Source organism: Pan troglodytes, chromosome 14 (genome assembly GCF_028858775.2).
Source record: "Pan troglodytes isolate AG18354 chromosome 14, NHGRI_mPanTro3-v2.0_pri, whole genome shotgun sequence".
In the NCBI taxonomy this organism is placed as follows: domain Eukaryota; kingdom Metazoa; phylum Chordata; class Mammalia; order Primates; family Hominidae; genus Pan; species Pan troglodytes.
Genome location: NC_072412.2, coordinates 26,234,255 through 26,252,482, shown reverse-complemented (window position 1 = coordinate 26,252,482; position 18,228 = coordinate 26,234,255). Strand labels below are relative to the sequence as shown.

General features: G+C 38.4%; 1 protein-coding gene across 4 annotated transcripts in view; it reads left to right on the top strand.

Moving 5' to 3' along the window:
* USP12 (ubiquitin specific peptidase 12) overlaps positions 1 to 18,228 on the top strand; it is a 126,240-nt gene that overhangs the window by 87,712 nt on the left and 20,300 nt on the right. For 2 of the 4 annotated variants that reach the window (XM_001135418.7, XM_009426770.5), the window contains 3 exons: positions 8,928 to 9,125; positions 13,163 to 13,241; positions 14,927 to 18,158. In XM_001135418.7, the coding sequence (XP_001135418.2) occupies positions 8,928 to 9,125; positions 13,163 to 13,241; positions 14,927 to 15,028 (379 nt within the window). In that variant the 3' untranslated portion in view covers positions 15,029 to 18,158. Of the gene's footprint in view, positions 1 to 8,927; positions 9,126 to 13,162; positions 13,242 to 14,926; positions 18,159 to 18,228 lie in introns of those variants that run through there. The other 2 variants (XM_009426768.5, XM_009426769.4) reach the window with 2 other exon arrangements.

Sequence of the window (18,228 nt, the reverse complement as noted above, 5' to 3'; positions counted from 1 at the left end):
TCTCAATCTTTTGACCTTGTGATCTGCCTGCCTTGGTCTCCCAAAGTGCTGGGATTACAGGTATGAGCCACCACACCCAGACAAGAATTTGTGTGTGTGTGTGTGTGTGTGTGTGTGTGTGTGTGTGTGTGTGTGTGTATGCAAACATGGATTTATGAGTGACAGACTTCAAGTGCATATTTTTTTTGTAGTTAAAAAGATAACAAAATGTATAACCTAGTTTGAGACCAGCCTGGCCAACATGGTGAAACCCTGTCTCTACTAAAAATACAAAATTTAGCCAGGCATGGTGGCAGGCGCCTGTAATCCCAGCTACTTGGGAGGCTGAGGCAGGAGAATCACTTGAACCTGGGAGGCAGAGGTTGCAGTGAGCCGAGATTGCGCCATTGCACTCCAGCCTGGGTGACAAGAGTGAGACTTCATCTCAAAAAAAAAAAAAAAAAAAATTCTCCCAAAAAGGTTCATCCCAAGAACACTGAAGAATAATTTTTGGGAATGTTAATGATGTGCCACAAAATTAGTATTTTATGATCAAATGAATTTGCTGTATAATATTTTACCTAAATATTCATGCTCCTGAAGACTCACAAAATAAAGGAAACTTTATCCAGCTTTTTCCAGAATTTACTTGCACATAGACTCCATTTATATAGCATGCCTATTGAACTCTGTAAATAGTGCAGTTCAGGAAAGATAGCAGTGTGGGAAATGTCACTCTAATGGTCATATACGTTTATCCCATGGGAGGTTAAAGCATATAGGTGAGAGGAGAGTGATCACCCTGGGGAACTGTAATGAGAAAGGATTGATGGCTGTTTCAGTTGTTGTTTTCCTGTCCCTGGCTGCTGGCATGGAGGCAAGGGGGAGGCTGAGGCTGAGGTCTTAGAGAACAGAACATTGCATTTCACTTCACAGCACCTTGCAGACCCTGTGGTTTTTACAGATTGAAGGTTTGTGGCAACCCTGTGTTGAGCAAGTCTATCAGTGCCATTTTTCCAACAGCATGTGCGCACATTTCCTGTCTCTGTCACATTTTTGGTAATTCTTGCATCTTTGGTATTTCAAACTTTTTCATTATTATATTGTTACGGTGATACATGATCAGTTATCGTTGATGTTGCTATGGTAACTGTCTTGGGAGCACCATGAACTGCACCCATTTAAGATGATGAACTTAGCCAGGTGCAGTGACTCACACCTGTAATCCCAGCACTTTGGGAGGCCAAGGTGGGCAGATCACCTGAGGTCAGGAGTTTGAGACCAGCCTGACCAACATGGTGAAACCCCATCTCTACTAAAAATACAAAATTAGCTGGGCGTGGTGGCGCATGCTTATAATCCCAGCAACTCGGGAGGCTGAGGCAGGAGCATCACTTGAACCTGGGAGGCGGAGGTTGCGGTGAGCCGAGATCACGCCATTGCACTCCAGCCTGGGCAACAAGAGTGAAACTCTGTCTCAAAAAGAAAAAGATGATGAACTTAAATGTTGTGTGTTCTGACTGCTCCACCCACCTGACGTTTTCCCCCTCCTACCTCTCTCTCAGGCCTCTTTATTCCCCAAGACACAACAATATTGAAATTAGGCCAATTAATAACCTTACAATGGCTTCTAAGGGTTCAAGTGAAAAGAAATATTTACATGTCTCTCACTTTTAAGTGAAAAGCTAGAAATGATTAAGCTTAATGAATAGGGCACGTTGAAAGCCAAGATAGGCTGAAAGCTAGGCCTCTTGCACCAAACAGCCAAGTTAGGAGTGCAAAGAAAAAGTATTTGAAGAGAATTAAAAGAGCTACTCTAGTGAACCCACAAATGATAAGAAAGCAAAACAGCCTTATTGCCAATATGGAGAAGTTTGAGTGGCCTGGTTAGAAGATCAAACTAGCCACAACATTCCCTTAAGCCAAAGCCTAATCTAAAACCAGGGCCTGTCTTCAATTCTATGAAGGCTGAGAGAGGTAAGGAAGCTGCAGAAGAAAATTTTGAAGCTAGCAGGGGTGGGTTCATGAGGTTTTAAGGAAAGAAGCTGTCTCCATGAGATAAAAGTACAAGGTGAAGCAGCAGTAAGTTATCTAGATTGTCTAGCTAAAATAGTTGCTGATGGTGGCTACACTAAACAACAGATTTTCAATATAGAGGAAACAGTCTTCTATTGGAAAAAGAGGGTGTTTAGGACTGTCATAGCTAGAGAGAAGTGAGCGCCCAGCTTCAAAGGACAGGCTGATTCTCTGGTTAGCGGTTAATGCAGCTGGTGACTTTTAAGTTGAAGCCAGTATTCATTTACCGTCCCTAAAATCCTTGAGTTCTTAAGAATTACGCTGAGTCTACCCTGCCTGTGCTGTAGAAAAGAAACAAAGCCTGGATGACAGCACACCTGTTTATAGCATAATTTACTGAATATTTTAAGCTCACTGTTGAGACCTATCACTCAGAAACAAAGATTTCTTTCAAAATATTACTGCTTATTGACAATACATGTGATCACCCAAGAGCTCTGATGGAGACGCACAAAGAGATTAATGTTGTTTTCATGCCTGCTAACATAAGATCCATTCTGCAGCCCATGAATCAATGAGTTATTTTGACTTTCAATTGTTATTATTTAATATTTTTTAAGTCTACAACTGCCATAGATTGAGATTCCTCTGATGGATCTGAGCAAAGTAAATTGAAACCCCTCTGGAAAGGATTCACCATTCTGGGTGCCATTAGAATATTTGTGATTCATGGGAGGAGGTTAAATATTAACATTAAAAACAGTTTGGAAGAAGTTCATTCCAACCCTCATTGATGACTTTGAGGGATTCGAACTTCAGTGGAGGAAGTCACTGTAGATGTGGTGGAAACAGCAAGAGAACAAGAATTAGAAGAGGATCCTGACGATCTGACTGAATTGCTGCAATCTCATGATCAAACTTGAATGAATGAGAAGTTGCTTCTTATGGATGATCAAAGAATGTGGTTTGTTGAGATGGAATCTACTCCTGGTTAACATGCTGTGAACATTGTTGAAATGGCAACAAAGGATTTAGAATATTACATAACCTTCGTTGATAGCAGCGTCAGGGTTTGAGAGGATTGACTCAATTTTGAAAGAAGTTCTGTGGATAAAATGCTGTCAAACAGCATCACATGCTACAGAGAAATCTGTGAAAGGAAAAGCCAGTTGATGTGGCAGACATTCTTGTCTTATTTTGAGAAATTGCCTCAGCCTGGATCTTGCAGTGAGCCAAGATCGTGCCACTGCACTCCAGCCTGGGCGACAGAGCAAGACTCCGTCTCAAAAAAAAAAAAAAAAAAAAAAAAAATTGCCTCAGCCACCGCGACCTTGAGCAACCACCATCCTGATCAGTCAGCAGTCATCATCCTTGAGGCAAGACCCTCCACCAGCAGAAAGATTATGATTCACTGAAGGCTCAGATGGTCATTTTTTAAGCAATAAACTATTTTTAAATTAAGATATGGACTTTTTTCAGACATAATGCTGTTACATAATACACTACAGTATAGTATAAGCATAACCTTTATATGCACTGGGAAACCAAAAATGTGTATGACTTGCTTTATTGTGGTCTTCACTTTATTGCGGTCCTCACTTTATTGCGGTGGCCTGGAACTGAACTTGCTGCGTCTCCAAGGTATGCCTGTATTTCTGTCACTACTCTGTGGGATCCAATGATTAGTGACAGTGCGCTGGGAGCTAAGCTCCTTGCCTTCTCATCTTTCCTCTCTCAAGTCTCTTTACTCTCCCTTTATTCCGTGTGTGCCTGACCCCACTTCTGGGACCAGTCCTGTTCTTACCAGGTATTGAAGAAGATCCATGCATGGCCAGGTGACTCAGCATCACATTGTCATGGCCACAGTCCATCTCTGAGTATCTGCCCTAGATTTAATGATTGAATGGCTTCCTGTTTGTGAGATGAAGGCCCTACCTTTTGCTTCTTTTTCCTAACTAGATCCATATCTTATTCCCCTGTAGCCAGTTCCAGTAATGGTAACTTGTGTAGTATCATGTCAAAATCATATCAGCAATAGGGATTTGCTTTGCTGTAGTCAGCATCTGCAACCACCTGTTGGCACACACACCCCCATGCAAGTCTTCTGGAATCTGAGTTGGGTGGGTCCTTCCATCTGTTGAGAAGTTGGTGCCTCCTGGCTCCCTGCCTGCATGCCTACCTGGATCTCCAGATGTCCGTCACTCAGTACTATGTTTTATATACATGTTGGGGTATGTCATGAGCCTCATTTGTGCCCGTGACCCATCCCCCATTTTAACACATGCTGGAGTTCAGGTTCTGCTGCCTAAATGTCCTCTCATTGCTTATATCTCACTGAGTCACCTTAGTGTCTTTCTCACATAAAGCATTCTATTTGCCCTGACCCCCTCATTGTAATGTGTCACAATTAATCCTTGTTGATGGTACATTTTAAAAGGGCATGGAATTCAGTCCTTGGAACTGAATGTCTGTACAATTATTAAGCTTTTCTGTGTGGTCAGGACTTCTCTGCTGACAGGATGTTGGTAAGTTCTTAAGTGCCTGTGGCTGGGGTATTGCATTCATCTGTGGCAGAGCTTGCAAATAGTGTCCTCTGGATCAGATTCCATCTAAAGAACTCTGGCTCACACAATTTATAAAAATAGGAAATTTACTTTAAAAAGCGTTTCTGACTATTGAGAAAAACAGCTCAGATTCCACTGGATTCCAGGGTCTGCATTCCATCCCGTAGTGGTGTTGCTTGCCTACGGCAGGGTAGTTGGTATTCCGGTTGAGGGTGGTTGCAGGCAATGTCAGCCCTTCCTCCAGCTCCTCCCCTAGTCCTTTGGAATACTTAGCACCTGATGGCTCTGGGAAGGACTCCCCCTTGGGCTACTGGAGAAGGGAGTTTCTGGAGTTTGGTTCAAATTCCAAGTCTTTGACCAGTCACTGATAGGTGCTAAAGAGCATATGAAACCCCAGCTACCTTGTGGTCAAGAGAAATCTGAGGTGAAATTTAGACTCTGGGGTTTCTCTGACACTGAGCTGAAGCCACTCTTTCTGGGATTTTGCTTGAGATTGAATCCTTACCTGGTTTCCTTCCCTCTCCCCCCACTCCCCCCCGCCCCACACACAGGGAGCACGACATTAAATCACAGGCCTGGGACTTTCTGTCTCAGGGTCTGCTCTAGGGAACAGGACCTAAAATGAGAGGATGTTGTAGTCTCATAATAATCATCCATCTAAAAATATATTCTAATTTCCCTTGTGATGTTCTGTTTGTTCTATGGCTTATTTGGAAATGTGTTGCTTAGTTTCCATATCTGGGGGGATTTTCTAGTTTTTTTTTTATCAGAGGACATACTCTGATTTCATCTTTGAAATGTATCGAGACTTCTTTATTGTCCAGTACATTAGTGAATGTTTCGGTTGAACTTGAGAAGAATGTGTATAGTGCAGTTTGAGGTTGAGTATTCCATAAATGTCAATTAAGTCCATAGTTAGGGTGTTCATATTTTCCTATCCTTACTGATTTTTTTTGTTAGTGAGAGAAGTCTGTTAAAGATTCCAATTCTGATTATGCACTCGTCTATTTCTATAATTCTTTCAAATTTTGGAGCACATGCTTTTAAGATTGTTATGTTCTCTTAGTTAATTGACCTTCATTATTATGAAGTATTCTTTATTTCTGGTAAGGCTCCTTATCTTGTATGCTTTGTCTGACGTTAGTATAGCCAGTTTACTTAGGATTAGTGTTTACATGGTATGTCTTTTCCCATCCTTCTTTCTTTTTTGAATAGTTTTAAATTATAACTAGACATTATCAAGAAAGGCAACCCCCTGTTATGTTAGAATACAACATGGATGCAGTTTGTCATTTTAAAGATGTAAAAGCAAGAAAATGCATACAGTTAATGCCTCCGTATCAGTTGGTTCCAGGACCCTCACATAGAGCAAAATGCATGGTTGCTCAAGTCCCTGATATAAAATGGCATAGCATTTGCATATGACCTATGCACATCCTCCTATGTACTTTGGTACCTAATACAATGTAAATGGTATATAAGTAGTTGTTACACTGTATTTTTTTAAATGGTATTATTTTTGTCTTTTTTAAAATTTTTTTTACTTATTTATTTTTTGAATATTTTCAATTCATGGCTGGTTGAATCTGTGGATGTGGAACTCCCAATATGGAGGGCCAAGTGAATAATAGAAATTCATCCAAATTTTAAGTAGTTGGTTATGTGGTCAGTAAATGTCATTAAAAAAATAAATTTAAATAGAAAATTAATTTATATCTGTTTACAGAAGATTTTTAAAAATCAGTGTTTATTCAAACTTAAAAGGAAAAAAAAGTTCTCTGTCCTCCTGTTTTTCCTTCAAAATGTTTGTCTTTTGTAGAAAACATTATGTTCTAAGACCACTTTTTTTTTTTTAAACAATGACAGTGATCAAGACCTCCGTAATGTAACCTCCCTCCCCACAAGTTTGAATGGAAGGAAAGCCAGAATCCTATAAATTCTTTGGTGTTTTGGTGACCTTAGTGTTTTGAGCAGGAAATCAACTTCTTTTTTCTTCCTTCTGCTGCAAAATCTACATAATGAGTTTCATACTCCTTACACGTATGTTCAAGCAGTTTTCTGCTTTTTTTCTGGAGCCATTTCAATATGAGGGAAATTTTGTAAGCTAGTCTCTCATCATCTTTAAAATATGGCTCCACACATATTTTTGCTTGACAATTCCATGGGTAGTTGGTTTCTTTGTGGTGGCCAGCACTTCTCTGGGAGGATCTTTGGCAAATAGGATTCATATTCTTCATGTGTTATCTTATTAAACATATTGTATCTGCTATTATTGAGATATTTTCTCTTTTCTGCATTTGGACTCCTCCCCTTGTGTAATTTCTAAAAGCACATTTTCCCTAACCATCGGGCCATGTTCATTCTCTTTCCTCCTCCTAATCTTACCTGACTGCCATTTATTAATAGTGCACTGACATTCATTTTATGCTGAGAAAATTCTTCTTTTGCATCTACCATCCATTGGAAATTCTCAAAGGATACCTTGTTGTTTTGTAAAGATTTCTTTTCAGTAACTCTATGTGGGTTTAATCAAAGGTCTGATGTTTCATAGTTGAATTATATTTTATGTATAATTTTATATCCTGACTTCTTAAGTATTTTCTTATGTCACCTAGAAACTTTCATCAGCATTGTTTTATTTAAGTTGTACAACACTCTGTTATGTTTGAATTCTAATTTATTTCCACATTTCCTGTTGCTGAATAGTTGGGATTTTTTACAATGTAAAAGAACTCTAAGAGGAGATTATTCTCATAAGGGATGTTTTTGAGATTATATATTTAATTGTATTTCCAGAAATAGGATTACTGAGACAAAGGCCATAAAGGCTCCTAATTTATATTGGTGGATTGCTTTCTAGGAGTGACTAGGTATTTACCTTTACTTTGGCTAATGTTTCCAAAAGGACAAGTTCATTCACTAGTAAGTAATTTAGGAATAATAAGCTATCCACCATATTTAAGATGTGTAGAATGCAGATTTAGTATAATGTTATAAAATGATTTTTTTTTTTCACTTATTAGAGGCAGTGGCTTACCATATATCACTTCTTTAAATTGTGAGGAGTATTTTGCTTCACCAGACCCATTTAAAATTCAGTTCTGCAGCATTTGGCATCTATCATATGTCAGGCATGTTGCTAGATAGTGGGGAAATAAAAATGAAGGGAATGCTTTCTAGCTACCAAGAGTTCAGGGCCTAGAAGAAAAGAACCATAATCACCTAAAATTGTTACCATGTAATAAGCTTGACATATATAAAGTGAACCTGTAAGGTGCTGATGGAGGATTGAAGAGAGCAGGTGTATTTGTGCCAGAGGGTGTGACATTTGAGCTGAGCCATTAAAAGAAGAATAGATTTTTAGGTGAAGTAGGAGTACAAAGGCACTCTCAGGGAGAAATGGCATTTAAAGGCATAATAAAGGTTGTTTAGAACATGAAGAACAGCCTGTGTTTCACAATTAAAAACTTAACTCCTAAGTTTCCAGGTTATTTTACTCCCTTTCTAGGATATACATTGTCATTTTTCTTAATATGGAGTTATTTCTTGTCTCTGACAAGCACCTTGATTGGTCTTTAGTGCTTTTATTGTTTTAGTCTCCTATTGTCAGTCTGTACCTGCATCATATAGATTGATAGAAAAAATAGATTTCAGTCTACCCAAGTCCAAAGGAATTGTCAGTTTCAAGAAACTTGTTTTCCCTCTACCACTCTTTTTTTTTTTTTTTGAGACGGAGCCTCGCTCTGTCACCCAGGCTGGAGTGCAGTGGCGTGATCTCAGCTCACTGCAACCTCCGCCTCCTGGGTTCAAGCGATTCTCCTGCCCCAGCTTCCGGAGTAGCTGGGACTATGGGCGCCTGCCACTATGCCCGGCTATTTTTTGTATTTTTAGTAGAGACAGGGTTTCACCATGTTAGCCAGGCTGGTCTTGAACTCATGACCTCAGGTGATCCACCTGCCTCGGCCTCCCAAAGTGCTGGGATTACAGGCGTGAGCCACCGCGCCCGGCCTTCCCTCTACCACTCTTGAGCACCCCGTGCATTTAGCCTTATTATAAGAGACGTGTGTTTGAAAAATACAGATTCCTTAACCAAGGACTAATGCCATTCCATCTGTTTTGGAGCCATATTGAGTGCTGTGTCAAATTATGTGGTGTGACAATGATGGGTAGGGTGGGGTCATATTAAGATGTTCAGAATATTGTTTTATCAGTATAAAAATAATTGATAGAAATGTGCAAAACTGGGCATTGCTGGGCTATTAAAACTGACCATTGTCTATCTGTTCATTGGATATCGTAAAGTTTGATAATTCAAGGACATGGTGGATATCTTTTATGAAATTTTGTTTTCATTTTTATTTTTAATAGGATGAAAGTTAAAAAACTGCCCATGATTCTAGCTCTACACCTGAAGAGATTTAAATATATGGATCAACTTCATCGATATACAAAACTCTCTTACCGGGTAGTTTTTCCTTTAGAACTTCGTCTGTTTAACACTTCAGGTGATGCCACCAATCCAGACAGAATGTACGACCTTGTTGCTGTTGTGGTTCACTGTGGAAGGTAATTGCAACTCCGGGGACATAGTAGTGGAATTTCTAGGTTAGAAGAGCAGTGTACATTCAAGATGTTCATGAATTATTCATATATAGAACTTTTAGAAATTCTGTATTCTCTCAAGATAATTTTATTTCAAAATGGAGTTTTAGCTTTATGTTTTATCATTTCTTAAAAATTTTATATGTTAAAATATATTGTTTTTATTTTTATTATTTATTACTCTACAAGTACTATATCTGATTTCCTAGAACTTTGAGATCTGTTAGTTTTTCTTTTCCTTTTTTGGGGTGTGTATAGAGGGTTGTTGGTTAAAATAAATCACTTCTGAGTTTAATTGCATATGTTCAGCATATCAATGGTTGTAAAAAGCATTTTAAAATGGCATTGGAAATAATCTTCAAAAATTTATTTTTTGATTTTACCTGTGTGTGTATTTATCATTTCTTATTAGCCAATTTTGCTTTCTGTCTTCTTCTCATCTTCTTTTCCAACATGGTATACACATCTTCTCTGTATGAACATACATACCTATAATTGACCTTATTAAATACCTCAGAAAATTCTCAAACTGCAAGAGCATCACATAATCAAAACTTGTATTTGGAACATAACTGTCTTCATTGACTGCTTAGAATTTCCTTTAATAATTTTAAAGCAGGCACTCATCATTTTCCCCTTGGTTTTGGGAAACTTGTACTAACAGCATGTTTTATCCAAATAAAAAAAGTTACAGCTTTCTCATCTTCAGCCCTCCTCCCAGCTCTCTGATTAGAATTTTTTTTTTTTCTTTTTGAGATGGAGTCTTGCTCTGTGGCCCAGGCTGGAGTGCAGTGGCGCCATCTCGGCTCAGTGCAAGCTCCGCCTCCCGGGTTCACGCCATTCTCCTGCCTCTGCCTCCCGAGTAGCTGAGACTACAGGCACCCACCACCATGCCCAGCTAATTTTTTGTATTTTTAGTAGAGACGGGGTTTCACCATGTTAGCCAGGATGGTCTTAATCTCCTGACCTCGTGATCTGCCCGCCTCGGCCTCCCAAAGTGCTGGGATTACAGGCGTGAGCCACTGCGCCCGGCCTCTGATGAGAATTTTTAAGGACAATCTGGAGGGAGCAAATGCTCCTTAATAATCGTCTTCTTCGTTCATTGCCTGGGTCAGCCTTGGGTCCCGTCTTTTATCCTCAGCAAGAATCTTTCTTCTACTTCTAAATTAAGAGTGATCACATCTTAAAGGAGTGAAGCAGTGTCAAGATTACTTAAAGAACCTTGGTGTAGTGATTCAGACCGGGTTTTCAGAGTGAGAGAAACTTGGATCTCAGTACCATTTCTGCCAGTTGTGGGCAGTGTAACGTTATGCATAGCTTCCTGAAAAGCCTTCAGTTTTCTCTTCTAGAAAATGTAAATAATACTAATTACCACATTGCTTTGTTAGGATTCAAAGGGAGTTGTAAATCGCTTAGCTACTGCTACTGTTCTATTAACAAAAATATAATATTACCTTCTCACATCTTAGCTTTATAATATTTACTTTCTCACACCGATTAGCCTCTTCAAATTTAGTGACAGTCCTACTCTACTTAAATCATGCTAGATTTTTAGAATTGCTCTACTCACAATATACTGAGCTGAGATGCCTGACTCATTGGGGAGGGGTCCCCTCCCCACTCTCCCCTTTTAAAATTAACCCAACCCTTTCCCCACCCTTAAATCCTTGAGTCTCTTGACCCTTTCCCTTTTTAACCTTTTCTTTGGCCTCACTTGCTTCTCCCAACTTGAACTCCACAGTCAGTTATTTAAAGCATGTTCTCACAAGCACTGTAAAATCCTCTTGCCAGCTGTCTGAATCCCTACTGTCAGAATTGTTGCAGAAAATTGCAGAGAGATGTTTATTGACTTTCCTCACAGCCCTCATGGTCTGCCTTCACTGGGAACTCTCTCCTGGTGGAGTTCTGCACAGCAGGTCTTTGGTATCCCGCCCCCACCCCAGGGTCTTACTCTTTCTCCTGTCTCACTCTCATTGCCTCATGCCTTCCTGCCCCTCCGCTCTGGAAGTCTTCCTTGATGCTCTTCTGCCCAGCCTCAGTCTCCATGTGGTGCTGCTCCATTGTCTTCACATAAATACTAGACGTGCATTGCTAGCCCTGTCTTAGTGCTTTATGTACTCTCTTAGGATGTATGTCTGCTTCCCTTATGAGAACAGGTGCTTTTTAAAACAGAAAATAATTTGCTCACTAATAAAAGACTAATCATATTTTAGAATCTTTTTCCATTGTGTATTTTATTTATCAGACTTATTTGTAGATTTGCTTCATATGAAAGCGTGGAGGGTGTGCGCAGCCTCATTATCAGCATGTCAGTTCCAGTTCAGCTTGCTCCTTCTCTATCCCCGGTGCCCAGCCTAGAAGAGACTTCTAGCAAATGGTTGTTGACTTAAGTATTACCCTTCAAGCCCATGTCAAAACTGGGCACCATTTCGTGATTTCCCATCCCTCTCTCCCTTCTACCTCCTGTCTTGCTGGATGAGGTCTCTCCTGTGGCTCTACTTTTATATCATATTCTTCCTTGGATTATGTTTTTGGAGTAGTTATCTATTGTACTGAAGGGGTATTTGGGCAAGCAGTTGTTGGTATCTCTTTAATCTCCACAGCAATCAATAGTTATTTGCATACCTTACACATTTGTATCTACTCAACTGAGTGTGTTTAATGTCCAGAAATCAGATGCCTAAGAAACAACTTCCTTAGGTGGAAGTTCAGCCCTTCATCTCTCATTTCATTTTTAGTTTATGAAATTAACTTTTGTCTACTGTTCCTCAAACTAGTTCTTTGCCAAAGGAAAAAGCCGCCTAACTTTTTTCAATTTACTAGTCCTTACCCCACCCACCTCCTTTCCTTCCACCCTGTGTTCTGCAACCTTTCTTTGATTTTTCTTTATTTCACCTTTTATAATTTTGTTTTCATTTCTGACCCTCTCCCCATAACACACAAGACCCTTTAGATGAGCCTAAATAAATACAGAAATAGACTTAAAGCATTAAATGCTTTTTTAAGAAAAAGTTTTGATGTGTCATCCTCCATAGTTAAAAAAAAAAAGTATTTTTGTTGGTGTCATTCTGTCAAAGATATTTATCTCACCTACAGGATCAAATGATCTGAGAAACATAAGATATTATAGTAGGTGGCTTATTCTAATATCTGGTCACTACTTTTAAAATAGTGTTCACCATAAAGAATAATTTGTGTTGAAAAGGATTTTAACTTCTGTATTAATTATAGAATTATAATTTAATAAATATAATTATATAAGCCTTTATAATGAACCATACTTAAACTGGAAGAGGTTAAAACCTTTGTCATATCCTTTTATAAAGAAAAGGAATTATGCCTCTTTTATTTTTATGTATATCTACATTTATATATTCCGGATTTGTTTGAAATGAGATGCAGGGGCAATCATAGTCATAGTTATAATGGTATTAAGAATTAGGTACTTAATAATGACTTACCGTTGAGCAAAGGTCATTTGCTTTTAAAGACATTTTATGAAGTTCAGGCTTGATTTTGGAACCAAGGATTTGATATCCTTGCCTGTTTCAAGCATCATGTTGGATCTTTCCTCAAGAAAAAAACCATTACCAAGGGAGTGGGACTTAGAAATAATTCTATATGCATTGTTTATAGTCCAACTCAGCATGTTCTGCTGTGATCCCCTCCCTTATAAAATGATAGAAAAATATGTCTTTTATTATAGAAGCAAAATTGAAAATTATTACAAAGACAGTAAAAAATTTCAATAATATAGCTGTATGTGAAAAGAATACTGATATATCTCTTAGAGTACTAATTATTTGATTTTAAAGTTGATTACCAGTTCAACTCAGTGTAGCTTTATCTCTTTTGGCAAGAATAGGTAAGGGGTATAAAAAAGAAGCAGTTCTTTTTTACTGCTATTTATCTGTTTCTGTTTCTTTATAAAACAAAATTTAGAGCATGAAAGAGTAATATTAATAAATATATTGAATTAACTTCTTCTTCGTTTGTTTTAGTGGTCCCAATCGAGGCCATTATATTGCAATAGTTAAGAGTCATGATTTTTGGTTGTTGTTTGATGACGACATTGTAGAAGTAAGTAGTTTCTTAATTTCTTATTTTTGAAAGTTGTATGCATATGTTGCTTTTCACTTTTTTCTCATAGTTTTTCATTTATATATGACTGGTGATGATATGAGACAAATGTCTGGGTCTATAGATTGTAGTCTAATTCCTACTTCTTACTCTGCAATGCCCAAGCCCAGCAGTTGAGTGGTCACCTAACCTTTACACACCTAGAATAAAACAAGGGAGGCCAGGTGCGGTGGCTCACGCCTGTAATCCCAGCACTTGGGGAGGCCGAGGCGGGCGGATCACCTGAGGTCGGGAGTTTGAGACCAGCCTGACCAATATGGAGAAACCCTGTCTCTACTAAAAATACAAAATTAGCCGGGCATGGTGGCGCATGCCTGTAATCCCAGCTACTCGGGAGGCTGAGGCAGGAGAAGCGCTTGAACCCGGGAGGCAGAGGTTGCGGTGAGCCGAGATCGTGCCATTGCACTCCAGCCTGGGCAATAAGAGTGAACTCCGTCTCAAAAAAAAAAAAAAAGAATAAAACAAGGGAAAGCTTTCAACAACAGACCTGGCTTTAAAAAAAAAATTAAGCCATGTAACATACATACAGTAAAGTATACAAATCTGAATTTGATGAATTTTTATACATGTGTCCCCCCATGTCACACACACATAGCCATACTCACACACTCACATTTGTAACTACCATGCAGGTCAAGATACAATTCATTTTCAACACCGCAGCAGGCCCCCTTGTTCCTCCTTATGGTCAGAACTTACAGCTTTCCTCACCTCTACCCTCCTGGAGCCTGCTATTTGGACTTCTATCATTATGATTAATTTTGCCTAGGCTTGAATATAAATGGACTCACATAGCATGATTTCTTTTGTGTCAGACTTTATTCACTCATTAATATATTTGTGAGATGCATTCTTGTTGCCTGCGGTAATAGTAGTTCTTTTTCACTGCTTTGTCATTTTCTACTGTATGAATATACCAAGTTAGAAATTTGGCTTTTTGTCAGTTAATGACTATTGTGAATTAAAATGCATTGGTCATCTTTTATAAGCCTTTTGCTGGACGTATACACTTATTTTTCTTGGATATATGTTAGGTTGGACCACTAGAAGTTGCCTTTTTGTTGTTTTGGGAGACAGTCTTGTTACCTAGGCTGGAGTGCAAGGGTGCGATCTCGGCTCACCACCACCTCCACCTCCTGGGTTCAAGCGATTCTCCTGCCTCAGCCTCCCGAGTAGCTGGGATTACAGGCATGCGCCAACACGCCTAGCTAATTTTGTATTTTTAACAGAGATGGGGTTTCTCCACGTTGGTCAGGCTGGTCTCGAACTTCTGACCCCAGGTGATCTGCCCGCCTTGGCCTCCCACAGTACTGGGATTACAGGCGTGAGTCAGTGTGCCCAGCCTAGAAGTTACCATTTTGTAGGTCCAAAATAGTTATTAGTGGTTTCATATAATTCATCCTGTACCTAGAAGTAGAATTGCTGGATCAAAGGGTAGTTGTATGTTCAGCTTTAGAAGATAGGTATTTATAAACATTTTTTCGGTGTGCCCTGCCAGCTGTGTGTGAGAGTTCCATTTTCCCCACATTTTCACCAAATACTTGGTATTGTCAGTCTTTTAAATTTAAGCCATTCTGGCTGTACAGAGCTCATTTATGTACTAATGTTTACATTTTACCTCACAGAAAATAGATGCACAAGCTATTGAAGAATTCTACGGGTTGACATCAGATATCTCAAAGAACTCTGAGTCTGGTTACATCCTTTTCTATCAGTCTCGGGACTGAGGGGGAACCGTGATGAAGAGATACTTTCTGCCTCATTTCTTCTCTGGTTATTTTGGAAAGGATCAAGCACTGATTTTTCAAGAAAAGAGAAATGCAGGAAGCTCAGGGGGCAGTAGCACACTTTGCACACGATAAAGCAAAGACGATGGATTGACAAGCCCTTCCGATCATGGTAGTTGATTTATTTGCTCAGGTATCATGCTGTCTGTACAGTTCCATACAACAAGGAGGTGAAATCAGAGATACCAGCTCCTCTTTTAAAACAGCCTTCCAGTCATTGGCACGCATTTTCTCTTTATTAATTGCACCAATAATGCTTTGAATTCCTTGGGGGTGCAGTAGAAAGAATCGGAATCTGTGCCGTATTGATAAGGAGATGATGTTGAACACACTGCATAAATTTGCCTGGTTCAGTATGTATAGAAGCATATTCAGTGGTCTTTTCAAGAGTAAACCAGAAATACTTTTGGGCCCAACACTTGCAGTTGCCTTCCTGATGTAAAAACTAACATGCTAGATAATCCAGTGTCGGGAAGACAAAGATGTTTTGCTTCTCTGAAGAAGCTTATAATAATATACAGTATATGTATATGTAGGGAGCAATTGGTCAAAAGTGGCTTTTTGTTTCCCCAAGGGGAAAGACTGGCTTTGTAATTATAATTTTTTCCTTATTTATTTTACTTAAAACTGGTAGAGTCTAAGTATTATATGAAGTGCCCATGATTCTGTCAGTAAATTTGAACATATTTTTATTAGTTAATGTCAGTTTAAGTAGTCCTTTTGTTTGTTTCTATTTTTAAGGTGAATTTTAAATTCTTTCTGAAATCAGTTAAGATACCTTGAGAAAAACTGCAGTGAGAGGAGGTAAATATCCTTTTTCAGGAGGAACTGATATCTCTGGCTAAATATTTGTCCTTTTATTATGGTTTCTAAATCAGTTATTTTCTTCAGCTTTAATTTCATAAAATTAAAAAACTATTTAAAAAATTCCTGTAGTTGTTGGAATAATTAAAAATTCTGGTGCAGTGGTGGTATACCAATCTTTAGAATTCGCAAGTATTCTAATGTTTCAAGTTGAGATCATGCTTGGGAAAATCATGTCATAGCATTTATGTTATTTTCAGATGCCATTTTTTACCCTGGAAAGAAGTCATAATGTTCATCATAACCCTAGCAGCCTGGATAGTGAGCTAAACAAACCCTTCAAAGATTAAATTTTAATCAAGTAGACCGGGAATACAAAAGACAAGTCCTTCCTTCCCTTCCCCCCACCTTTACAAATCTTACTGGAAGGGTGTTCAGAAATTAAAATTTGTGTTTGCTAAGACTTCATTCTGTTGGGGGTTTTAAGAAGTAATATATGTAACATAAAATGTATGTAAACGATTGCAGTTTTTTCGGACGTTTTTCCATGCATCAGTAAGTTGTCTGACAGTAGCCAAATGTAACTTGCAGAAAATTATTGAAAATTATATTCAGAATAATAGCAATCAGGCCTTGGATGTTCTTTATTAAACTCTTTTCAGGCAGTAAATTTTAAAAAAAATTGTCATTTTCTAAAGTTCTTTTGCTAAAACTGTTGACTATGGAAAACAACAAAAAGGAATTTTTTAGTCTGCTGCTATTATTAACATTTATTATCTGTATCTTTTGGCTCAGGAAATGACTTCACCTATTTTTTCCATAAGCAGACCTTTAACAGAGTCACTTAATTGGGCTGCTTAAACAGATGTTCTGGGAGAAAATTATAATATTTAGTATTTGTACAAAATATCAAAAGTATTTTGACAAGTTTCTTTTTAAGATAGTTCCTAAAGCCTTACCCTGGCTAGAGGTGTTTTGTACAAATTATATATAAGCCAGCCTGATCTACCAACATGCCACAGAGAATCACAATCAACAGTGTGGGGAAAGTCAGGGCAGTGGAAGTGGATGCACTCTTTTTATTTTGAAGGCTTAAACCAAATTGTCTTGGAATTAAAGCTGTATTTCTGCAGCTTTCGGTACAGAGAAAAAGAGGAAAGTGAAGCTGTGTCAGTTTTAACATTAGCTATATCACAGCATGTTTAAGAACGATAGATGAAGTCATTTGCATAAAGGTACAGCATTGAAATACTATGTTGTGTTTGTTTTTACATTTTTGCATTAAAAAAAAAACATGCCGTAAAAGCCAAGTTAAATTTCATATTAAAGCAAGTTCTAGTATATGTGTTGAGTTCCTGGTAATCACATACTTGTTCACATCTACACCATACTTCATAGTATGATTTGTCAGGGGAGGGATTGTGGGGTGACAGTTTTACATTTACTTTTTCTTCTTAATGCAGCTGGATCTAAGTAAAACGTTTTGAAGTTTATCAGAAGCTAAATATACTTTTAAAACGTATAGGGTCAGGGTTGGGGGAAAAATACAGGTACAGTAAGTAAGAAAAGTGACCCATGAAGAAAGCATTGTGAGGTTGTATGTTGGTTGACTGTGATTAAAATGCGGGGCTGGTGTAAGTTGTAAGTGGTGGCTGATTGCCGTGTAACTATGTACATGATTGTTGGGATGGCTGTCCCATATTTTGTATATTGGAATAAAAATTTCTATAAATTATTGTAACTAAAAGTAAATATTCTAAATTAAGTCCCACTTCTTAAGTCACATGGCTTCTGTCTTGGAAATTTTACCTTTAAAAGATTATTTAAGACAGGAACCAGGAGGCTTGGGAACAGGGAAAGAGGGAAATGTTGTATTATGTGGGTCTTGGGGCCTCTAACCATCAGTATAGGGTTTTTTCTTTCCTTGATGGCAGTAGAAAGACCTCATTTTCATAACATAACTACTCTTGATACTTTCTTTAAAAACACTTTTTATTAAAGATTCTATCATGAGGTATTTGGCTGGGAGCTGGGAGGCTAAAGCGCTCATGTCCTGGCTCTTCAGTGAATTTAACTGTGTGACCTTGGGCAAGTCACTTAACCTCTCTGTGCTTCAGTCTCCCTGTCTTGTAAAATGGGAGTAATACCTACCTCACAGGGTTGTTGTGGGGATTAATTAGAGATAATGTCTGTAAAGCATTTAAGGTTCTTGAAGAAGGCACTATATAAATACAAAATAATATCTATTAAAGTTGGTTTATTTGTGCCTGTGGGTTTCAAGTGTGTTTTTTCCTTTTTGCCTAAAATGTATTTACAGATTAGAAGTAGACACTTTG